Source organism: Eriocheir sinensis, chromosome 38 (genome assembly GCF_024679095.1).
Source record: "Eriocheir sinensis breed Jianghai 21 chromosome 38, ASM2467909v1, whole genome shotgun sequence".
Classification (NCBI taxonomy): domain Eukaryota; kingdom Metazoa; phylum Arthropoda; class Malacostraca; order Decapoda; family Varunidae; genus Eriocheir; species Eriocheir sinensis.
The window spans coordinates 3,245,221-3,263,567 of record NC_066546.1 but is presented as its reverse complement, the minus strand read 5'-3'; the positions used below and the strand labels follow the sequence as shown (position 1 = coordinate 3,263,567).

Below are 18,347 nucleotides of genomic sequence, written 5' to 3'. Positions count from 1 at the left end.
GCAGATCATAATTTATGATATAAATATCGGCATTTCCTACAACAACGTTCATGTACCGTTTATTATCTTTTTTTTTTTTACTCGAGGAATATTAATATTTACTTGAAGATTTTGTTTCTTGCAAATATTGTGCCTGCACCGTGCACATCAGGCGTCTAAAGTCAACGCACAAGAAAGAAAATTACGTATAAAACTACAATAGAATGCTTTTTTCATAGCCACTATTATGTTAAAAATAGCAAAATTTACCGAATAAAGTGAAATATATATATATATATATATATATATATATATATATATATATATATATATATATATATATATATATATATATATATATATATATATATATATATATATATATATATATATATATATATATATATATATATATATATATAATATGTTTCGCCTTAGGGTGATGAGAAGATTTTGTTCTTTTTATTACAAAATCAAATATCAAGTAATGCATAATCCTAATTAGAAAAAAAATACATACCCACTCACCTCTTTAAATCCTATATATAAAGGAGACACATCACTTGGACGAAGCACGAAATTAATCCAAAGTGACTAAACTGATCTCCCATCAAAATGAGACAAACAAAGACATAACATGGATACCACCTAAAGTTGCCAACACAAACAATATTTCTTCTACAACTACTACTACTGCTGCTGTTGCTACTGCTACTGCTACTAGCCCCTGTAGCAATGATCACGTACGTGGCTCGCCGGCGGCCAATGGGAAGGGACAAGACGCCCCTCAAACCAATCAGGCGCCGCCCTCGTCCTCGACAGAGGCTGCTCGGTGAGTGGTGGACGAACGGAAGGAGCGCCGTTCATGGTCATGCAATAGTTGATTCTTTTGACTGAAGCATTATTATTTTGTTATATAACTACTGTGATAAGGTAAAAATGGTAAGATAATTATGAAATGACATTTCTGGACCCCTTTCTTTGTCGGTTTGCATTATTTTTGGGTTGTTTTGTTAACGTTAGACTTTTTGTTGCTAAAATGTATATGAAAGGTTATGTTTCGATTCTTCCCTCGTTTAATTAACTTAGTTTTGAGTAGGTATAACTACAAACTTCAAAAAAATCTATTGTGCATGGAAATAAGAAGGAGAAAGAGGGGAGGACGAAGTGTATGAGGAGGAGGAGGAGGAGGAGGAGGAGGAGGCGATGCTGATCTGAAGGAGAAGTTAGCATGCACAAGAGTCATATTTCAGAGCTCTCCTAACATTATAGACGCACCTCCCCTCACCTTCCCTCTCCCTCCCTCCTTCTTTTCCTTCTTTCTTTACTTCCTCCTTCTCTCCCTCCTTTCCCTCCCTTCCTTCCTTCTATCCTTCTTTCCTTGCCCACCGTGATCGCTGTTTTGGGAGAACGACTGACATTATGAAAGGTAATTGATGCCCTTTTCCCCTCCTCCTCTTCCTTCTCCTTCTTCGCCTCCGCCTTCGCCTCCTCCTCCTCCTCCTCCTCCTCCTCCTCCTCCTCCTCCTCCTCTTCCTTTTTCTTTACCTCCCCTTCCCCCTCTTCTGTCCCCCCCCCATTTTTCTTCTTCTTCTTCTTCTTCTTCTTCTTCTTCTTCTTCTTCTTCTTTTTCTTTTTCTTTTTCTTCTTCTTCTTCTTCTTTTTGTTTATGTTTTTCTTTTTATTCTCCTTCTCCCAAGCAGTCTCCCCGTAAGGCTGCATGGTATTATTAAGATTTTTTTTTCTCATATTTTCCCCTCGGCCGCTAACGATGCCTGTAATTTGTGGGATCAGGCCTTCTTTTGTTTCGTGCTGTGCGCTAATGAATCTTTAAATGGGAGGGTTCGTGGGGCTCCAGGATTATATTTTTGTATTTACTATTAATTCGGGTCTTTATGCTTCTTCTATACTTTCATGCGATCTGGTATCAAGCCTTCTGCTTCCTTCTCTTCTCCCCGCTGCTTCATTTCCCTTTGTTGCAGATGTGCTGTTTGGCTTTTTACTGCAGTGACCATTTCTTATTGTGCTAGTTGTTAAGAATATGTTCATGTATATTGTTCCTGTATATGCCATGAATATTGTTATGAGTATTGTTGTTAATGGTATTATGTATATTATTATTGCTCATCTCTCTTTTTTTTCTTCTTCTTCTTCTTCTTCTTCTTCTTCTTCTTCTTATTATTATTATTATTATTATTATTATTATTATTATTATTATTATTATTATTATTATTATTATTATTATTATTATTATTATTATTATTATTATTATTATTATTATTATTATTATCATTGTTATTATTATTATAATTTTGGTATTAGCAGTAGTAGTTATACTTGTAGTACAGTTTACTATTTCTTGTTTTGTTTTAATATCTTTCATTAACATTTTTATTATTGTTATTGTTGCTGTTGCTATGACTATTATTTTAGAAGTAGTAGTAGTGCTTTGTTTTGTTGTATTATAATTAAAGTAAGATATACAATATGGTTATGAACAACATATATTCATTTGAAAACGTTATAGCAGTCATGTTTATCATTATTCATGCCACTTTTTCCATAAGTGTTCATAATAGCTTACCTTGAAGTCATCTCCAATATTTATGGGGAGATGGTGGCAGTGGTCAGCGAGTGGCCGCGGTTTCCAGGAGGGCCCAGGTTCGCGGCCCTCCCTCGGCTACATGTTGACAATTAGTAGTCATCACCGATTGGCCAAAGGCCCCAGTCACACTGACTTTACGACCTAATGTCGACCTTCCGCGACCTTCTGGTCGCGGGAAGTCGCACATGGTCATGCGTGCTATCGTCATGTGTCTCTGTCCGCAGCACGACCGAAAAGGTAGGCTGTAGTTTTTTGGTGCTGCACCAAAAACTTCCAGCCGACCTCTCCAGTCTCTGCCGGTCGTAAAAAGGTTGCCGTCCGGTGACCGAATGGATTGCGTCTGAACTGCAAGCGGACTATCACCGGTGGCCACGTAGGACCATTAACTGGTGAACGGCGACCGGATGGCAAGCGGACGCCATCTGGTTGCCGTCAGGTAGTAGGGTGTCGCTGATGTTCCTCGTCCACTTTGCATCTGTCATTGACCGTGGTCGACGTCCGGCCTTCCACCACACGGCGAGTTGTGCCCGATTCAACCTGCTCCACAGGTCAAGCACATGGCTAAATGCGTATAGATCACCTCTGCCTAAAGGCCCAGTCACACTGACTTAACGATCTACTCACCACCTCCTGCGACTCTCACTTGGTCGTGCGTGCGATCGTCATGTGTCTCCGACCTCTCAGGTCTCTGCCGGTCGTAAAAAGGTTACCGTCCGGTGGCTGAATGGACTGCGTCTGGACGGCAAGCGGACTGCCACCGGTGGCCGACAGGTGACGGTTAACTGGTGAACGGCAATCGGATGGCAAGCGGACGCCGTCTGGTTGCCGTCAGGTTGTAGGAGGTCGCTGATGTTCGCCGTCCACTTTGCACCTGTCATTGGCTGTGGTCGACGTCCGGCCTTCCACTACACGGCGAGTTGTGCGGCGACCGATGGTTGGTTAAACCACCCTTGACCGAAAATGAGGTACATTCCTGAGCAGTAACGTCCTACGCCCCTCAGCCCGTCCAAGCTCCGTCCCGATTCAACCTGCTCCACAGGTCAAGCACACGGCCAGATGTGTATGGATCACCTCTGCCTAACGAAAATAAAGTACTGCAGGACATGAGGTATACAGCAAAAACCATTATAGTCTGTGGAAGTAATGGCTTTTATTCAATTAAAAAAAGATTGGTAATTTCATCTGCTCTGCCCAGGTTGATAGAAATGCTTTAGAACGAACAAAATGTAACATACATACTGGCATACAGGTTAAACCAAGATTGCTTGGAGCATTTTTTGCATGTCAGTGGCACATGGGGGGGAGGGGTCACAAAAATCCGTCTTTTGCTTCAGTGAAGAACAGAATACTTTCATTACTTTTATAAGTAATTATTTTTTCACAAATAATTTACAAGAATAAAAATGAGAAATGTGTAATATAACTGGATGATAATATTACTGTAACAACTGATAATAACGTATGAACGGAAAATTCTCCTGATGTATGACAGTGTAAAGCACGTCAGCAACAGGTCGTTAAGGGAGGTCGCCGTCCTCATTGTGACAGGACGCGTACTGGTCCTTGCCTGTTGGTCACCGGTCGGGGTATGGCGGGGCGCCTTGGCCTGACTCCAGGTGTGAGGTCAAGGTGTGAATCTTACCATGGTCGCCGTCCGGCCATCCACTAGACGGACACTAAGCGACCGCCAGTGGCCGTTCGGTCGCACGACTACTCTGCAACCTATGCATGTGGTTGGGAAGCGGTGGGTGCGAATCGCAGCATTTTGAGGTCGCGGGTGGTCGTTAGCAGGTCGTAAAGTCAGTGCGACTAGCTTAAGACCCCAGTCACACTGACTTTACGAACTAACGATAATAATAATGCGCATAATAATGCTTGCGATCGTCAAGTGTCTCCGTCCGCCGCACGATCGAAAAGGTCGACTGGAGGTTTTTGGTGCTGCACCAAAAACCTTCAGTCGACCTCTTAGGTCTCTGCCTGTCACACACAAAATCCTTTATAACTTTCCTAACAAAATTAGTAAATAAATTGTTGAAATCTTTTCATTTAGCCGCAGAAAAATATCAAGAATATTAGCAGTCCGCACTTTCACTAATTGCACTGTATTATGCAAAAATAAAATGATATTGGCATATTTTTTTACTAACTTTGTCCTATAACGTCTAGTTCTTAACACGAATTTTTTTGGCATACTTTTCTACTAACTTTGTTCTATAACGTCTGGTTCTTAACACGAATTTTTTTGGCATACTTTTCTACTAACTTTGTTCTATAACGTCTAGTTCTTAACACGAATTTTTTTGGCATATTTTTCTACTAACTTTGTTCTATAACGTCTAGTTCTTAACACGAATTTTTTTGGCATATTTTGCTACTAACTTTGTTCTATAACGTCTAGTTCTTAACACGAAGTTTTTTTTGACAACCACGAAAAATAAACCTGAGGAGGAGATGCATTTTATGAATTAGTGACCCTAGTTTTAAGAAACGGTGATTAAAGGTTGTTTTTCCATGTTCGTGTCATAGCGCAATCAAATACGATTATAATGTCCGTGACCTGTTATCGTATGATTCCTTCGGGTTCAATGATCACATATCACGGCATTTATCTAATGATGTGACTCCTAGTTCCCCTTTCAAAGGTTTTAATCGCTCTAGGGCGAGGGTATCGTGACGTGCCGAGTCATTCGATCTTGCCAGGTTTGATCCTCATAACTTGCCTGGTTTATACTCATTGCTTGCAGGGTCATCTACTTTTTTTCTCTTTTTGCCATTGGTTGGAGTGGTAGTTCTTCGCTTTCTTCGCTTTAACCCTTTTCTATATTGATATTTGTTCCGAACATGCTTGTAAGTAGATGACACGTCATGGCTAAAATTGCATTCTATCACTGTCACTTGCTTGGGTGGCAAATTTCACTTTAAAGTATCCTGCATACTTAACCTTCATGCATTTCAACCGTACTTTTGAATGGAACGATTAGTTTGGTGGTTGTGGTGGTTGTGAAGGATCTTCTGGTGGCAGGTGGTGGGGCGGCGAGAGGTTGCCAGATGCACAAGAATACATTGGTATGTGATTATTTTATCATAGCAATCGAAAATAGCATACCAAAACGATTCCTGCCACTTGCACTAGGACTGGCTCGCTACGCCCACTTATTAGGCATTCAAATTCAGACTCGGTGGGACATTTATATTCGCGGAGGAAAAAAGTAAGGCTGCCACTTGATAGCTTGTGCATAGGCGGTCATGCCAGAGCGTTTAACTTATATTCGATATTTTTTAGATGATTTTTTATAAAATAGGGTGCCAGATCCTCCCCTTAAGTCGCTTGTGCTCCATGTTTTACTCTATGGCTTTGAGACATGGACACTGAACAGTGACAATCGTGTCGATGTATCGCTGGAATGACTTTGTTTCGGTCCAGCGATTACTCCGTGAAGCTGAATAGAGGTCTGTTACCAGCTTAGTTCGTGAACGCCATCTCCGCTTGGATGGGCACGTGGCACGCCTCCCGGACGTCGTTCCTGCTCACAGGGTTATTTTTGTACCCGAAAACCCTGAATGGAAGAGACCGAGGGGACGCCCACGTAACTCATTCCTGTGGCAAGTCGATCGGTCCGGGATTTGAGATGGATAAGACCTTGCTCTGGAAGACCGTTGGGAGTTTTTTTTTTTTTTTTTTTTTTTTTTACGTTTTTGCCTATTGCGCCGGTAGGCATCTTCCCGGTGGGGCCTGATGGTCGGCCCAAGGCTTCTTCCAGGTGGGGCCTGATGGTCGGCCCAGCCAAGTGGCAGCGAGTGAGTGAAGCGACGCTTCCCCGGGCCTATGCTCCCCAATAGTTATAGTTATTGTCCCTGTTCGGTGTGTCTTAGTCTTTGGAATATTTAATTGGTCCTTCTTTGTACTGCCTTTAGGGAATATATATAATTTCTCTAATACAGGTATCAAAGTTGATGAACATAATCTAGGTGAGGCCCAACTATTTTCAGGATACCTTCCTCGCTCAGGCTGTTTTGGCTTCATGAAGAGTATTGGCACGGTTTCTGGTGGTAATATTGTGATGACGTGGGTCGAAGGTCAGGGCTCACACGCACGCCAACATTCCATTCGCAGCTGGAAGTGTCAAGAGTTGTGTTATGTAATACGTAATTACTTAAGGGTTTATTTTTCCCCACACTCATAACGGCGCATTTGTCGATGTTAAACTTCACCATCCATTGTTTAGTCGTTCACTTACTCCTGAAGTACCTTAGCGTCTGAACTGATTAATATATATATATATATATATATATATATTTTTTTTTTGTCATCAGCAAACTTGCTTCTTTTACTATATACCACAACATTTGTATCACCTCCTCCATTTGTCCCCTCCTTTCATGTTATCTACATATAAATTCCTTGTTCTCCTCTTTTTGGAGTGTGCAGCTCATGTGTAGGGTTTCTTCACCCACAGGTTGTTCACCTTATCAGCTCCTCTCCTGACTATGTTATATTTCTTAAATTCGGCCTCAATGGTGCTTATCTTTCTATCTTTTATCGATATTTCATGCTATCTGCTCATCTGAACTTGGTTACTGCATGTATCAACTCATCCCGTTGCTATGCTTTACATGACTTTTTTTTATATTACGGTAGCTCACCACTATGTCCAGATTCCTTATGCAAGAGTTAACCAGAACCTTTATTTTTCAAATCTGTAGCTGGTAAACTCTGGTACAGCCTTCCTTTGTCTATTTTTTCTCTTTCCCCACGACTTGCACCTCCGTGGAGCAGTGGTCCAGCTACGAGCCGGCGAGCCCGCATTCGAATCCCACCCCAGGCATTTGGCGTGTAGCTCCCCCAGCTGTTCGTTCTCCTTTTCGGGCTGGTCGATAAATGGATATCTGAGGAAATCTGTGGCAATTCCAGACTTCACATTGGCACGTGTCCCTGGGTAATGGGTTCCTCCCACCATAGGCTCAAAGCGCCAATGCGACGGAGATGAGCACTCCAGCCACGCGCAGTTATATCGTATGCACCCAGTTTTTCATTTACGACTTCAACACTTACATCAAGGCACACTTCCAACACATTATGCTCAGTCTTTCGAGACTCCTCCTGTCTTTTGGAACTTCTGTTTGAGGGATCAGCTTAATACGACCTTCTTTATGTCTCCCTGTGGTCTGCCTCCTTTTGAAAAAAAAAGCACCAGTCAAACTAAAAACGAATACATAAGACTATAATCAATAAGATTAATTAATAGAATACGAAATAATTAGTTAATATGTATTGCCCAAAATCTTCTTCACTATACTTTCACACGAACTCTGTGTGTCAAGAAACACACGAGGAATTAATTCAGACCCGGAAAGGTACCGGCGCCGGGTATCGAACCCGCTGCCGGCAAGATAGAAAAGCAGTCTGTAACCAATCGACCAAAGACGCACCCCACTCGCAGAGTGAGTTTGGGAGGCTTTCCTCTCAAGCGGGTCAGGTACTGCACGGCTCCAATTCCCTATCTAGATTAATTTATGTGTGTGTGTATGTCATTGAAGTCCCGGTTTCTATAAACTCTTCGGAGAGGAGAGGATACCCACCGCATTGCCACCACTTGTATTGCCCGAAATCCTCTTCATTATAGCTCCACACGAACTCTGCGTGTCACAAAACGCACGAAAAACTAATCTAGACCCGGAAAGGGGTTTACTGGCGCCGGGGAATAGTCCCCGCGACCGTAAAAGATGGGAAAGCCACTCCTTAGCCAGTCGGCCAAAGAGGTATCCCACTCACAGAGTGAGTCTGGGAGGCTTCCCCTTCAGGCGGATCAGGTACTACAAATATATATTAGTATAACATAAGTGGTTGTCTTTCACGAATGCCTCCGTTGTGAAATGGTTAGCATGCCTAAGTATGAATCATGTGGACCGGGTTCGAATCTTGGCCAGGGCAGTCGTCGTGCAGCTCACCCATGGCAGCAGCTGTTCATCTTCCCTTTTGGGTTGGTCGATAAACTGGTAGCCTGGGAAAATCTGGGAAGGTATATTGTGGCAACCTGGATGTCACACCTGCCGGCTGCCCTGCGTTCCGGGGTAATGGGTTCTTGCCCACATCAGGCTCAAGGGCGAATGCAACGGAGATTAGCACCAAGGACACGCGGAGCTATACCGCATGCTTCCAACTTAAACTTTATCTTTCCTGAACAGAAGTAAACTTATATATAAGCTTGCAACAAGTAAATGGTTCTTTTTACGGAATCAGTTTTCTCTTGTGCTAAAGAAGTCGACGACTAATGATTTTTATGTCCTACATGTCGAAAGTTTAATGGAGTTTATCAGAAAAAATCACAATTTGGTATGTGGAAGCTAATTTTATTTCATCAGTTTGACGTTTTCTTCATACATTTAAAAAAGAATGCAAATTTGTATCCTGTTATAATTCAGGTAGGTACTTGTCATGAATATAAAAAGCAAAGAAAATGCAATAAAACTCAATAAATCGCAAAAGTAAATATCGCGCAAGCTGACCATTACCAAACTCAGTAGGATGATATTAAAGATGATGGATCGTATTGCATTTATTAGTTGCGGTAAACAGCAACAACTAAAACAGCAGCTAAAATAGTTTGGATGGAAGGGAGTAGAGGGAAGAAAAGAGGAAGGAACGAAAGGTGAAACATCAGCGGTGAACTCTCCTTTACACACACACACACACACACACACACACACACACACACACACACATACTCACCCTACTACTCATCGATCCTGCTTTCTAATTCCCTTCTCTCCAGCACCATTATCGCACCCTCCTCATTGTCTGCCCCTCCCCTCAACTTAATGCTTCATCATTCATCCCCGACAGTTCCCTTCTCCCCTTTGTTTCACCAGCTTGTTTGTGGTGCGTCTGGTGCCTCGGTAATTTAGTTGTCTCTGGAAAGCTGTTTGTTTTGTTTTGTTGTTGTTGTGTGTGTGTGTGTGTGTGTGTGTGTGTGTGTGTTGCAGAAAGGTACCGTAGAATCCATATATCATTACACTTATCTGAGGCCACAGTACAGCGTTACCACACCGTCACCCGACTTTTACGTAATTTGTCACATTACATTCATGTTGAGTAGAGTTGTTCCTCAATTTACGTACATAGATAGTTTCTCTGCATATGAAGCAACACATTTCGCTTTTTATGTTCACAGCTCTCTTAGATATCCACACTAGCGCTATACGTAACAATCCACATTCACGCACTTTGCATGTACGTCCTCTCCTCATAGAAAAAGGAATTTGTTATAATTTTACTGGGAAAATTTTACACTTTTCTTTGTATAGTCACAGTCCACATGATGCTGCTCAGATACAATACATCATAGGCATTCACTAACCTCATATTTTCATTTCCTTTTAAAATTCACCGTAGCAGAAGGCACAAACAATATACATTACATTCTACATTTACAAACTTTCTTTTGAGACGAATGAGACGAAGATGAGCGCCGAGGCCACGCGCTGCTATAGAGTGTCCCCCAAATTCAAATCTACTCATGTGTAATCATACCACATTCCGCATTCAGAACTGCCTTTCCTCAGTAACACCAACCAAATTGAGTTCGGCATGTATTATAGGGCAGACTTTACATTTTCCTGTATTCACAATTCACGGTAATACCACTTGGTCAAAATTATATTGCATTCCGCATTCACACGCTGCATTCATTTTCCTCTTATTCTTCGTTGCAAAGAGTATATGCTCTCATTTTAGGGACATTGTTTGCATTCCTTCCTATTCTCAAGGCCACAGTGATCTTTCTCTCAAAATCCGAGAATCGACCCCTTTTAGCCATCACGAAGAAAATAGATGGCGCATTATCTGTCCCTTTGCCTTTAAGTCGGTATTATAAGACACTTTCGGTTCTCTCATCAACTATTTATAAAGGTCAAAGAAGGGTCAGTTGGGTGCTAATGAGTGTTTCTTTAGGGTCATGGTACAGAAGAAGGGTCAAACTACTACCAGGGTCATAGAATTAGTCCTAGAAATGCCCCAAACTCCTACGAAAGCCTTGTCAAATATGTGAACTTGGGCGACGAAATGTTTAGTAATACGGCCCTTAGTGTTTTCATAAAGGAATATGAACATAATTATGATATAGTGCCATATCCCACTTTTTTTTAATGATTAAGAGAAGTGTGTGATATGATAATCTTTTTTTTTATTTATTTTTTTGCTGCTGCGTGTGTCGGAGGCGGAGGAGGAGGAGTGGGGTGTTTACCATAAAGTTTAATAAGCATAGCAAAGTCTCTTTCGATGTGACCTTGGTTCCCTCTCCTGCATGCAGTTTTAATATTGATCATTATCACCGTCTTTCGTATATGCAGTTTTGACGTTCAGTCGTTATCTTCACCACAAACTTCACTTTCTTGGATGCAGGTTTTGTTTTTTATCATTACTATTATTAAACATCTTTGTATGCAGCTTTAGACGTTTCATCATTATACTTATCACTATCGTATTCTCCATGTATACAGTTTTGTTTTATCATTATTATTATTATTATTATTATTATTATTATTATTATTATTATTATTATTATTATTATTATTATTATTATTATTATTATTATTATTATTATTATTATTATTATTATTATTATTATTATTATTATTATTATTATTATTATTACTATTATTATTATTATTATTATTATTATTATTATTATTATTATTATTATTATTATTATTATTATTATTATTATTATTATTATTATTATTATTATTATTACTATTATTATTATCGTCATTATTATTATTATTATTATTATTATTATTATTATTATTATTATTATTATTATTATTATTATTATTATTATTATTATTATTATTATTTCTATTATTATTATCGTCATTATTATTATTATTATTATTATTATTATTATTATTATTATTATTATTATTATTATCATTATCATTATCATTATTATTATTATTATTATTATTATTATTATTATCATTATTCATTTTCCTTGGGTGAAGTTTTAGATGTATGATCATTACCATCGTCACTAATGATGTTTCATTGTATGTAGTCTTAGTGTTTGATGTTTTCCATCAACATCCTTCTATGCCACTTTGGCGTTTATCAATCATATCTAGCATTTTCCATTGCCTTCCTCATGTGCAGTTTATGTGTTAATCGTTATTCCTCATTATCTTTGTATGCAGTTTTTGCGTTCATCATTACTATCCCCATAATCATCATTTCTACAATCTCCCCAATCTTTCTTTCTTAGAATTCATGAATATACGTATTCATTGTAATCATATTATTAGTCGATCAAAGAAGGCATGTATCTCACTCATAATATATGGTGATATCATATTTTCTTTTTCTTCTTAACTTTTCTTTTCATGGAGTAGATGGCAAATAGAGAAAGAGAAGAAGAGATGGCGAGATATGGAGAGCGGAGGGTTGTTAACTAGGGGCCATAACAAGATAAGAAAGAGAAGATAGTAACAGGGGGACGAGGGAAGGTTGGCAAGTGATAACAAATAGAGAAAGAGAGGAAGGGAAGGAAAATGAAGATGTCGGAAAGGAGGTTAAGAATTATAACAAAGGAAGAAGAAGAAGAAAATATCGACGACGAAAAGAAATGTATAGCGGCTAATAACTAAAGGAGAAGTAAAGAAGGAAAATAAGAACAATTAAGTGGTTAACATTAGCAATTAGTAATTCCCTGCGGAACAGAGACCTTTCTCAATCTTCGCCACCTCTCTTTGCCTGTTATTAATGTACTCCATCCTATTATGCCAAATGCTTCCATTTCATCTTTTCACCGGCATGGCCTTCTGTCTCTCCCGACCTACAGTTTATGGGTTGCCACTCAGTTTCTTTGGCTGTCCATCTGTTTTCAGTTCTTCTTATGATATGACCTGCCTTATTCCATTTCCTATACCTAATCATCCATAAAATATCCTGAACCTAATCCATAATGCTCGCTTCGTCTCTCTACAAAGAAATTTTCTCACCCCTCCTCAGTATTTTTTTTTACAGCAAAGGAGATGGCTCAAGGGCAACAAAAAGTGTAGAAAAAAAAGCCCTCTACTTGCCGCTCCCACAAAAGAAGATAGTAAAGAGTGGCCAAGAGAGAGGTCAATTTCGTGTGGGGTGGTGTCTGGATACACTCTTCTTGAAAGAGGTCAAGGTATAGGCAGGAGGAAACACAGACGGAGGAAGGCTGTTCCAGAGTTTGCCAGTGTAAGGGATGAAAGAGTGAAGATACTTGTTAACTCTTGCATAAGAGGTTTGGACAGTATAGGGATGAGCTAGAGTGGACAGTCGAGTGCAGCGGGGCCGCGGGAGGAGGGGTCCCGGGGGGAGGCATGCAGTTAGCAAGTTCAGAAGAGCGGTCAGCCTGAAAATATCGAAAGAAGATAGAGAGGCAACACGGCGGCGGAATTTAAGAGGTAGAAGGCTATCAGTAAGAGGAGGAGAGCTGATGAGACGAAGAGCCTTAGACCCCATTCTGTCCAGGATAGCCGTGTGAGTGGAGCCCCCCCACACGTGAAATGCATAGTCCATACGAGGACCTTCTCTTCAAACATCATGTTAGGCGCCAAGCTCCTATATTTATGTTAGAATTAGCAGCAAACTTTGATTGTACATCTTTCTCTTTAGGGAGAGTGGTAAGTTGCTATTCGTGATACTGTAATATGTATCAAAAACTCTCCGTTCCATTCCTATTCTCTCTCCGATTTATTTTTTCATAGTTGAATGAATCCTCAATATTTGTAAGAAAAATGGGCATTTCTTTCATCTCTCAAGTGTCTCGTTACTGAGAATTATTTACCGTCGTGTCAACTGATCATTGAAAATTACTATCGTTTTTGTCATGTATTTCATCATACCTGCTTCCAGACTCTCTCAGGAGTATTCACCGTCTATCTTGCTTCTTTTGTTATATCACTAAAATTTATCCAAAACTAATTAATCCCATTTTAATTTATCAATTAAGTCAAATATTTTTTAGAAATACTGTGTCACCTTTCCCAAATACTTTCTTGATTGGAATTCCTCGTATTTTTATGTGTCTGTGGCCTAATGGTTGCCATGCATCCGCTATGTATCTTTTATTACTTTTATGTGACTTTCACCCTCGCCTTATCTTCTAAATAGCTGCATGACTTTTGAATCCTAAGCAGTCAAATAAATGCTATCTATCAGAATCTTGCAGAAAGGTTTATTATACTAGGCTAGTATATCGACAAGTGGGTTGAAAACGTGGATGTGATCAGTTGTGGAGTATCCATTGCGTGTTGCATTCGCTTCTTTGAGTCTAGTGTTGCACTTATTCACTTCTATTGCACTTACTCAGTTTTGAAGTTTTTAACTATTATATCGCCTTTTACTAAATGTATGTGAGGGTGATCTTATATTCTAGGCTGACCAGCAAGTGGCATGTACTGTAGGGAGAAGAGACGGGAAATATGGACGAAGAAAATTTAAGAAGAGGGAGAAAGAGAAGATAATTAAAATGATGGTTACGAGGACTTTAACAAGTGGTTTATAACAAAAGTAAAAGAAAGAAAAGGGAAGGAAAAAAGGATGAAGATTAAAACAAGTGGCTAACACCAAAAGAAGGATGAGAAGAACGGACTAAAAATAATGAGGATGAAAATGAGGTCATAACTCTTATCATTTTTACCACGAAACCTGTAGACACTGTGTGTCTGAACAAGGCAAAACTGCTATTTTCTCCTTGAAACTCCTTGCGTTGGTGTGATTACTGCAGATGGGCTATACACTAGTCACCTAAAGTGTTATTATGCATGGAGATCTCGTTAAGCGTGATTCATTCAGTTTATCGTATCTCCCTATCACTAAATGAAAAACACAAGTATATGTACCACAACACCTGACCTGGCACCTCTGTTTTCACTTGTTCTGATAATATATTTTTTTCCCTCACGATAATGTTGTTTTTGTGAGTTGTTCACGCCGTTCCTAGAATGGACTTACTGTGTAAAGTTTACGGTTGGATACTTATTGTGTATTTCGCTGTAACTTCAAGTTTTGTTGCTGTAAGTCTAAACTATCCACTCGCTTTTGTTTGTTGAAAGCTGAACTTTATTGGTACCATTACGTTTTTGCCATGCGTTCAGAGATAAAATGACGATTTCATGAAGATGGGGTGAAGCAGGGAAGGGGGATTAGCTGGGAGCCACATGGATTAGATGTGTCAAGTCACTTATATATTACAGTTCTTTTTCCTCCCGTGCAGTGTTGTGCATGTCGTGTTTGGGAACCACTTATCTCGAAGCAGAACCATATTTATGTTCAGAGACGGAAGTGAGTATATAGGATGGGAGGTTCATGATTATCGGGACAAAGCAACATGAAACATCATTTATGCTACCTATACGTCCCCCAAACATGTATATTTTTAGATAACAGTATAACTTGTACATAGACAAAACATGTATTAGCAACTGTGCCCCCGTGGAGCAGTGTTTAGCGTGCCTGGCTACGATTCCGCAGAACTGTAACAATGCCGGATTTCACAGTGTCCCATGTGCCGAGGTAATTGATTCTTACCTACCAAAGGCTCAAAGGGCCAACAGTTCGGAGATGAGCACCGTAGCCAGGCGCACCTATAGTCTTTTCACCCAACTTTACCTTATCTTTAAATGTTGCTTCCTTGTATGCACACATGAAGACAGAAATAACAAAGATATAAAGTATCCAGTTTTTACTTTATGCTCATAATATCATGATGGTGACTCCTTTCTGTCTCTCCGCAGAGGAAGGTGGTGGCGACGTAGCTGCCACCCGTCCAGGCACGCAGGAGGCCAGCGCGGGAGGTCCAAGGCTGTGGCCGGGCGGCGGCGAGGAGCACAGTGACGGTTCACCGAAGCTGCTGAAAATCAACACCCACAGCTCGGGCCTCAAGACAGGCAGACCCTTCGACCGCGGCCTCGACACCTTCCGCTCCAATAGCATCGAGGTAAGACATGTATAGCTGGCCTAGTGACAATGATAATTTTAGGCAATTTACAAATTGATTTATTTCTTTGCTTGTAAACATGTGCAAAGAAGATTCCAGATACATAGCAACATCATATCCATATCCGTGTTAACAAACACCAAAGTAATAAATTTACCGAGAAACATACTTATAACCCTCTTTGAGTCATTCCTTTGACCCATTATCACACTGCCGCATATTTCAGGTCGATAATGGCCTCGACCTAGGGAGTCCCTTGTCACACCGCAATGGGCACGTTCACAACGGTTTGAGGAACGGCTCCTTGGCGGCCCTGCGCGTCCCTGCTCACGGTGGCTTCAGGAACAGCTCTGGCGTGTCCTTGGCCGTACACGGCAGGAGCGAGTTTGACACAGAGGCCGACGTAGATATTGCGACAATGGCCGCTCAGCGGGATCAGTTGAGGGGTGCCCGCAATGTGCGGGGCATGATGGCTCCGGTCATGAGCAAAGAGGTGAGGCAGGTTGCATCCCCTTTTGTTTGTCGGCAAATGAGGCAAAAAAATATTAGTAGTAGTATTTGAAAACTTAAAATTCTTTTCTGCTCCAAAAGAAAGATTACAACAATTTAATTCCAGATGTGTTAATTTCTGAATTTCCCTGTTTTTTTTTTAAAAGAACCCTTCAGTACAAAAAGTAGCGCACGCACGTTTAGACCCACTACAAAACATTTCTGTTGCAGGACGAAGCACGAGGTCGCAGTGCTAACCGTAAAATGATGCTCACCAAACAGCGAAGTGAGTCTGTGTTGGACAGTCAGGAAGAAGTAGACGAAAGAGGCGGCATGCATCACCGCGGCCGCGAAGTGGACGAGAGGGTGCGAGGAGATGCGATGGGAGGTTTGGCGAGGAGAGGGACGCTTCCACACCCGCAGGGGAGGCTAAGTGGTTTTGGGGGACTTCACATGAGACCAGTGAGGGACTACCTGGAGAGTACCGGCCGCGGGGATATAATGGCCCAGTCTATGAGGCGGCAAAGCTTAAGAGGCTCTAAACTTAATCTCTTTGATGGAAACGTCAACCAATTCGAGTCCAATGGAAGCTCGAGACTAAGCATGGACGGCATGACATCCGATGAACCTTTAGCTTTCAGACAAGACGACGACAGATACTCGAACAGAGAGGAAGGTTTCGCGGAGGGAAGAAGGAAAAGTCTGCCAAAGTTCATACCGAGCTCCCACGAGGACATTCAAATACTAAACCTTCAGGGCTTCATGGATGCATCAGGCTTCATGGAGGACGGAAGGAGTAGCAGCAGACGGAAACACAAGAAAAAGAGGCTGAAGCGAGGCATGGAGGGCGGAGACGGGGACAGAGATAAAGAATCAAATAAAGTCAACGGAAAACCGAGAAGAAAGAGGACGCACAGACTCTCCAAGAACAACATGAGTGACGACGACGAGATGGTGCTAAAGGACGTAGATGATCTTGACAAGCAGGTGGCGGGGCTAGTGCTGGGGCCCGAGGCAGCAGGGAAGGAGACAGCGGGCCGCCCCATCACCTTGGAGGAGGCCACCGAGCTGAGAAACCTCCTGACGGGTAGTCCTGCTCAGCCGCTCTCCACTGAATGGCTGACACAGAACTTCAAACAAAACACCAACCCCAATTTATCTTACGGGATTGTGCAAAAAAAGGTAAGCGATGCCTGACTATCTTCTTTGGTTATAGTTTACATCTTTATTGTCTCAAGTATATATATTTTGTATTTTTCATTGTATGCTAAGTCGGCTTCTGTTGAACCTGATCTTGAGCATTTACTCATGCCTTGAATTAAACTACAGAGAAACAAGAGAAGGTTTTAGGAACATAAATTATAATCCTAGAATGACCTTGCACGCGCCAACATGGGGTTTTCTTACTACAGAGTCGAAACTACTTCAGTGGTGACAAAATATTATATGACACAATTTATTCTTGTAGATACATATACTCATCAACAGGTTTCCAAGGTCTAGCGCTCGCACTGGCTTTCCTTAGTATTCAACACCAGGTGACACGAAAACCAGAAAAAAAATAATGCCTGATAGCTTCTGTCCCATACAGAAGACCGTAGGATGATACGGAAGGATAACCTCAAGAACAAACGGTCCTTTTTATTTCAGGGTGGACCGTGTGGTGTGCTGGCCTGTGTGCAAGCCTACATGATGAAGTGCCTCATCTTTGGCACCACCATCGCTCCAACGACCAGCCCGGTCAGTCCCTTGCGGCCGTCACAGCGGGAGTGGCTCTGGGCGCTCGCTGTAGCCGTCACAGAGATCTTATGGAAGGCTGGCCAGGGGGAGAAGGCGATTCTAGCTATGCCTGGATCCTTTGCCCACTTCACGGAACATGGCGTGGGGAGGTACAGCCAGGACGGGATGACCGAAAACCTGACGCTGCATGAGTTTGTGGAGCAGAAGGACCTTTATGATGCGATCACGCGCCACCTGACAGCCTTTACTTCGGAGGCCAGTTCGGGATGCGTTATCCTTCTCTACTCACTTGTTCTGACACGCGGAATTACAAAGTTAGTCGAGTGTACATGCTCTCTCTCTATATGATGAGTTGTTGGTTTTAATTTTCTTCTCTCTCTCTCTCTCTCTCTTCTCTCTTCTCTCTCTCTCTCTTTTTTTGTATACTCATTATATGTGTGTTTGTTTGGGACTGATTTTATATGTGCGAGAGAGAGAGAGAGAGAGAGAGAGAGAGAGAGAGAGAGAGAGAGAGAGAGAGAGAGAGAGAGAGAGAGAGAGAGAGAGAGAGAGAGAGAGAGAGA

The 18,347-nt window shown here is 41.3% G+C and overlaps 1 protein-coding gene across 3 annotated transcripts in view; it reads left to right on the top strand.

Moving 5' to 3' along the window:
- LOC127008549 (probable ubiquitin carboxyl-terminal hydrolase MINDY-4) overlaps positions 1-18,347 on the top strand; it is a 74,055-nt gene that overhangs the window by 40,780 nt on the left and 14,928 nt on the right. For 2 of the 3 annotated variants that reach the window (XM_050880723.1, XM_050880724.1), the window contains 4 exons: positions 15,353-15,555; positions 15,782-16,048; positions 16,276-17,226; positions 17,695-18,098. In XM_050880723.1, the coding sequence (XP_050736680.1) occupies positions 15,353-15,555; positions 15,782-16,048; positions 16,276-17,226; positions 17,695-18,098 (1,825 nt within the window). Of the gene's footprint in view, positions 1-535; positions 812-15,352; positions 15,556-15,781; positions 16,049-16,275; positions 17,227-17,694; positions 18,099-18,347 lie in introns of those variants that run through there. The other variant, XM_050880722.1, reaches the window with a different exon arrangement.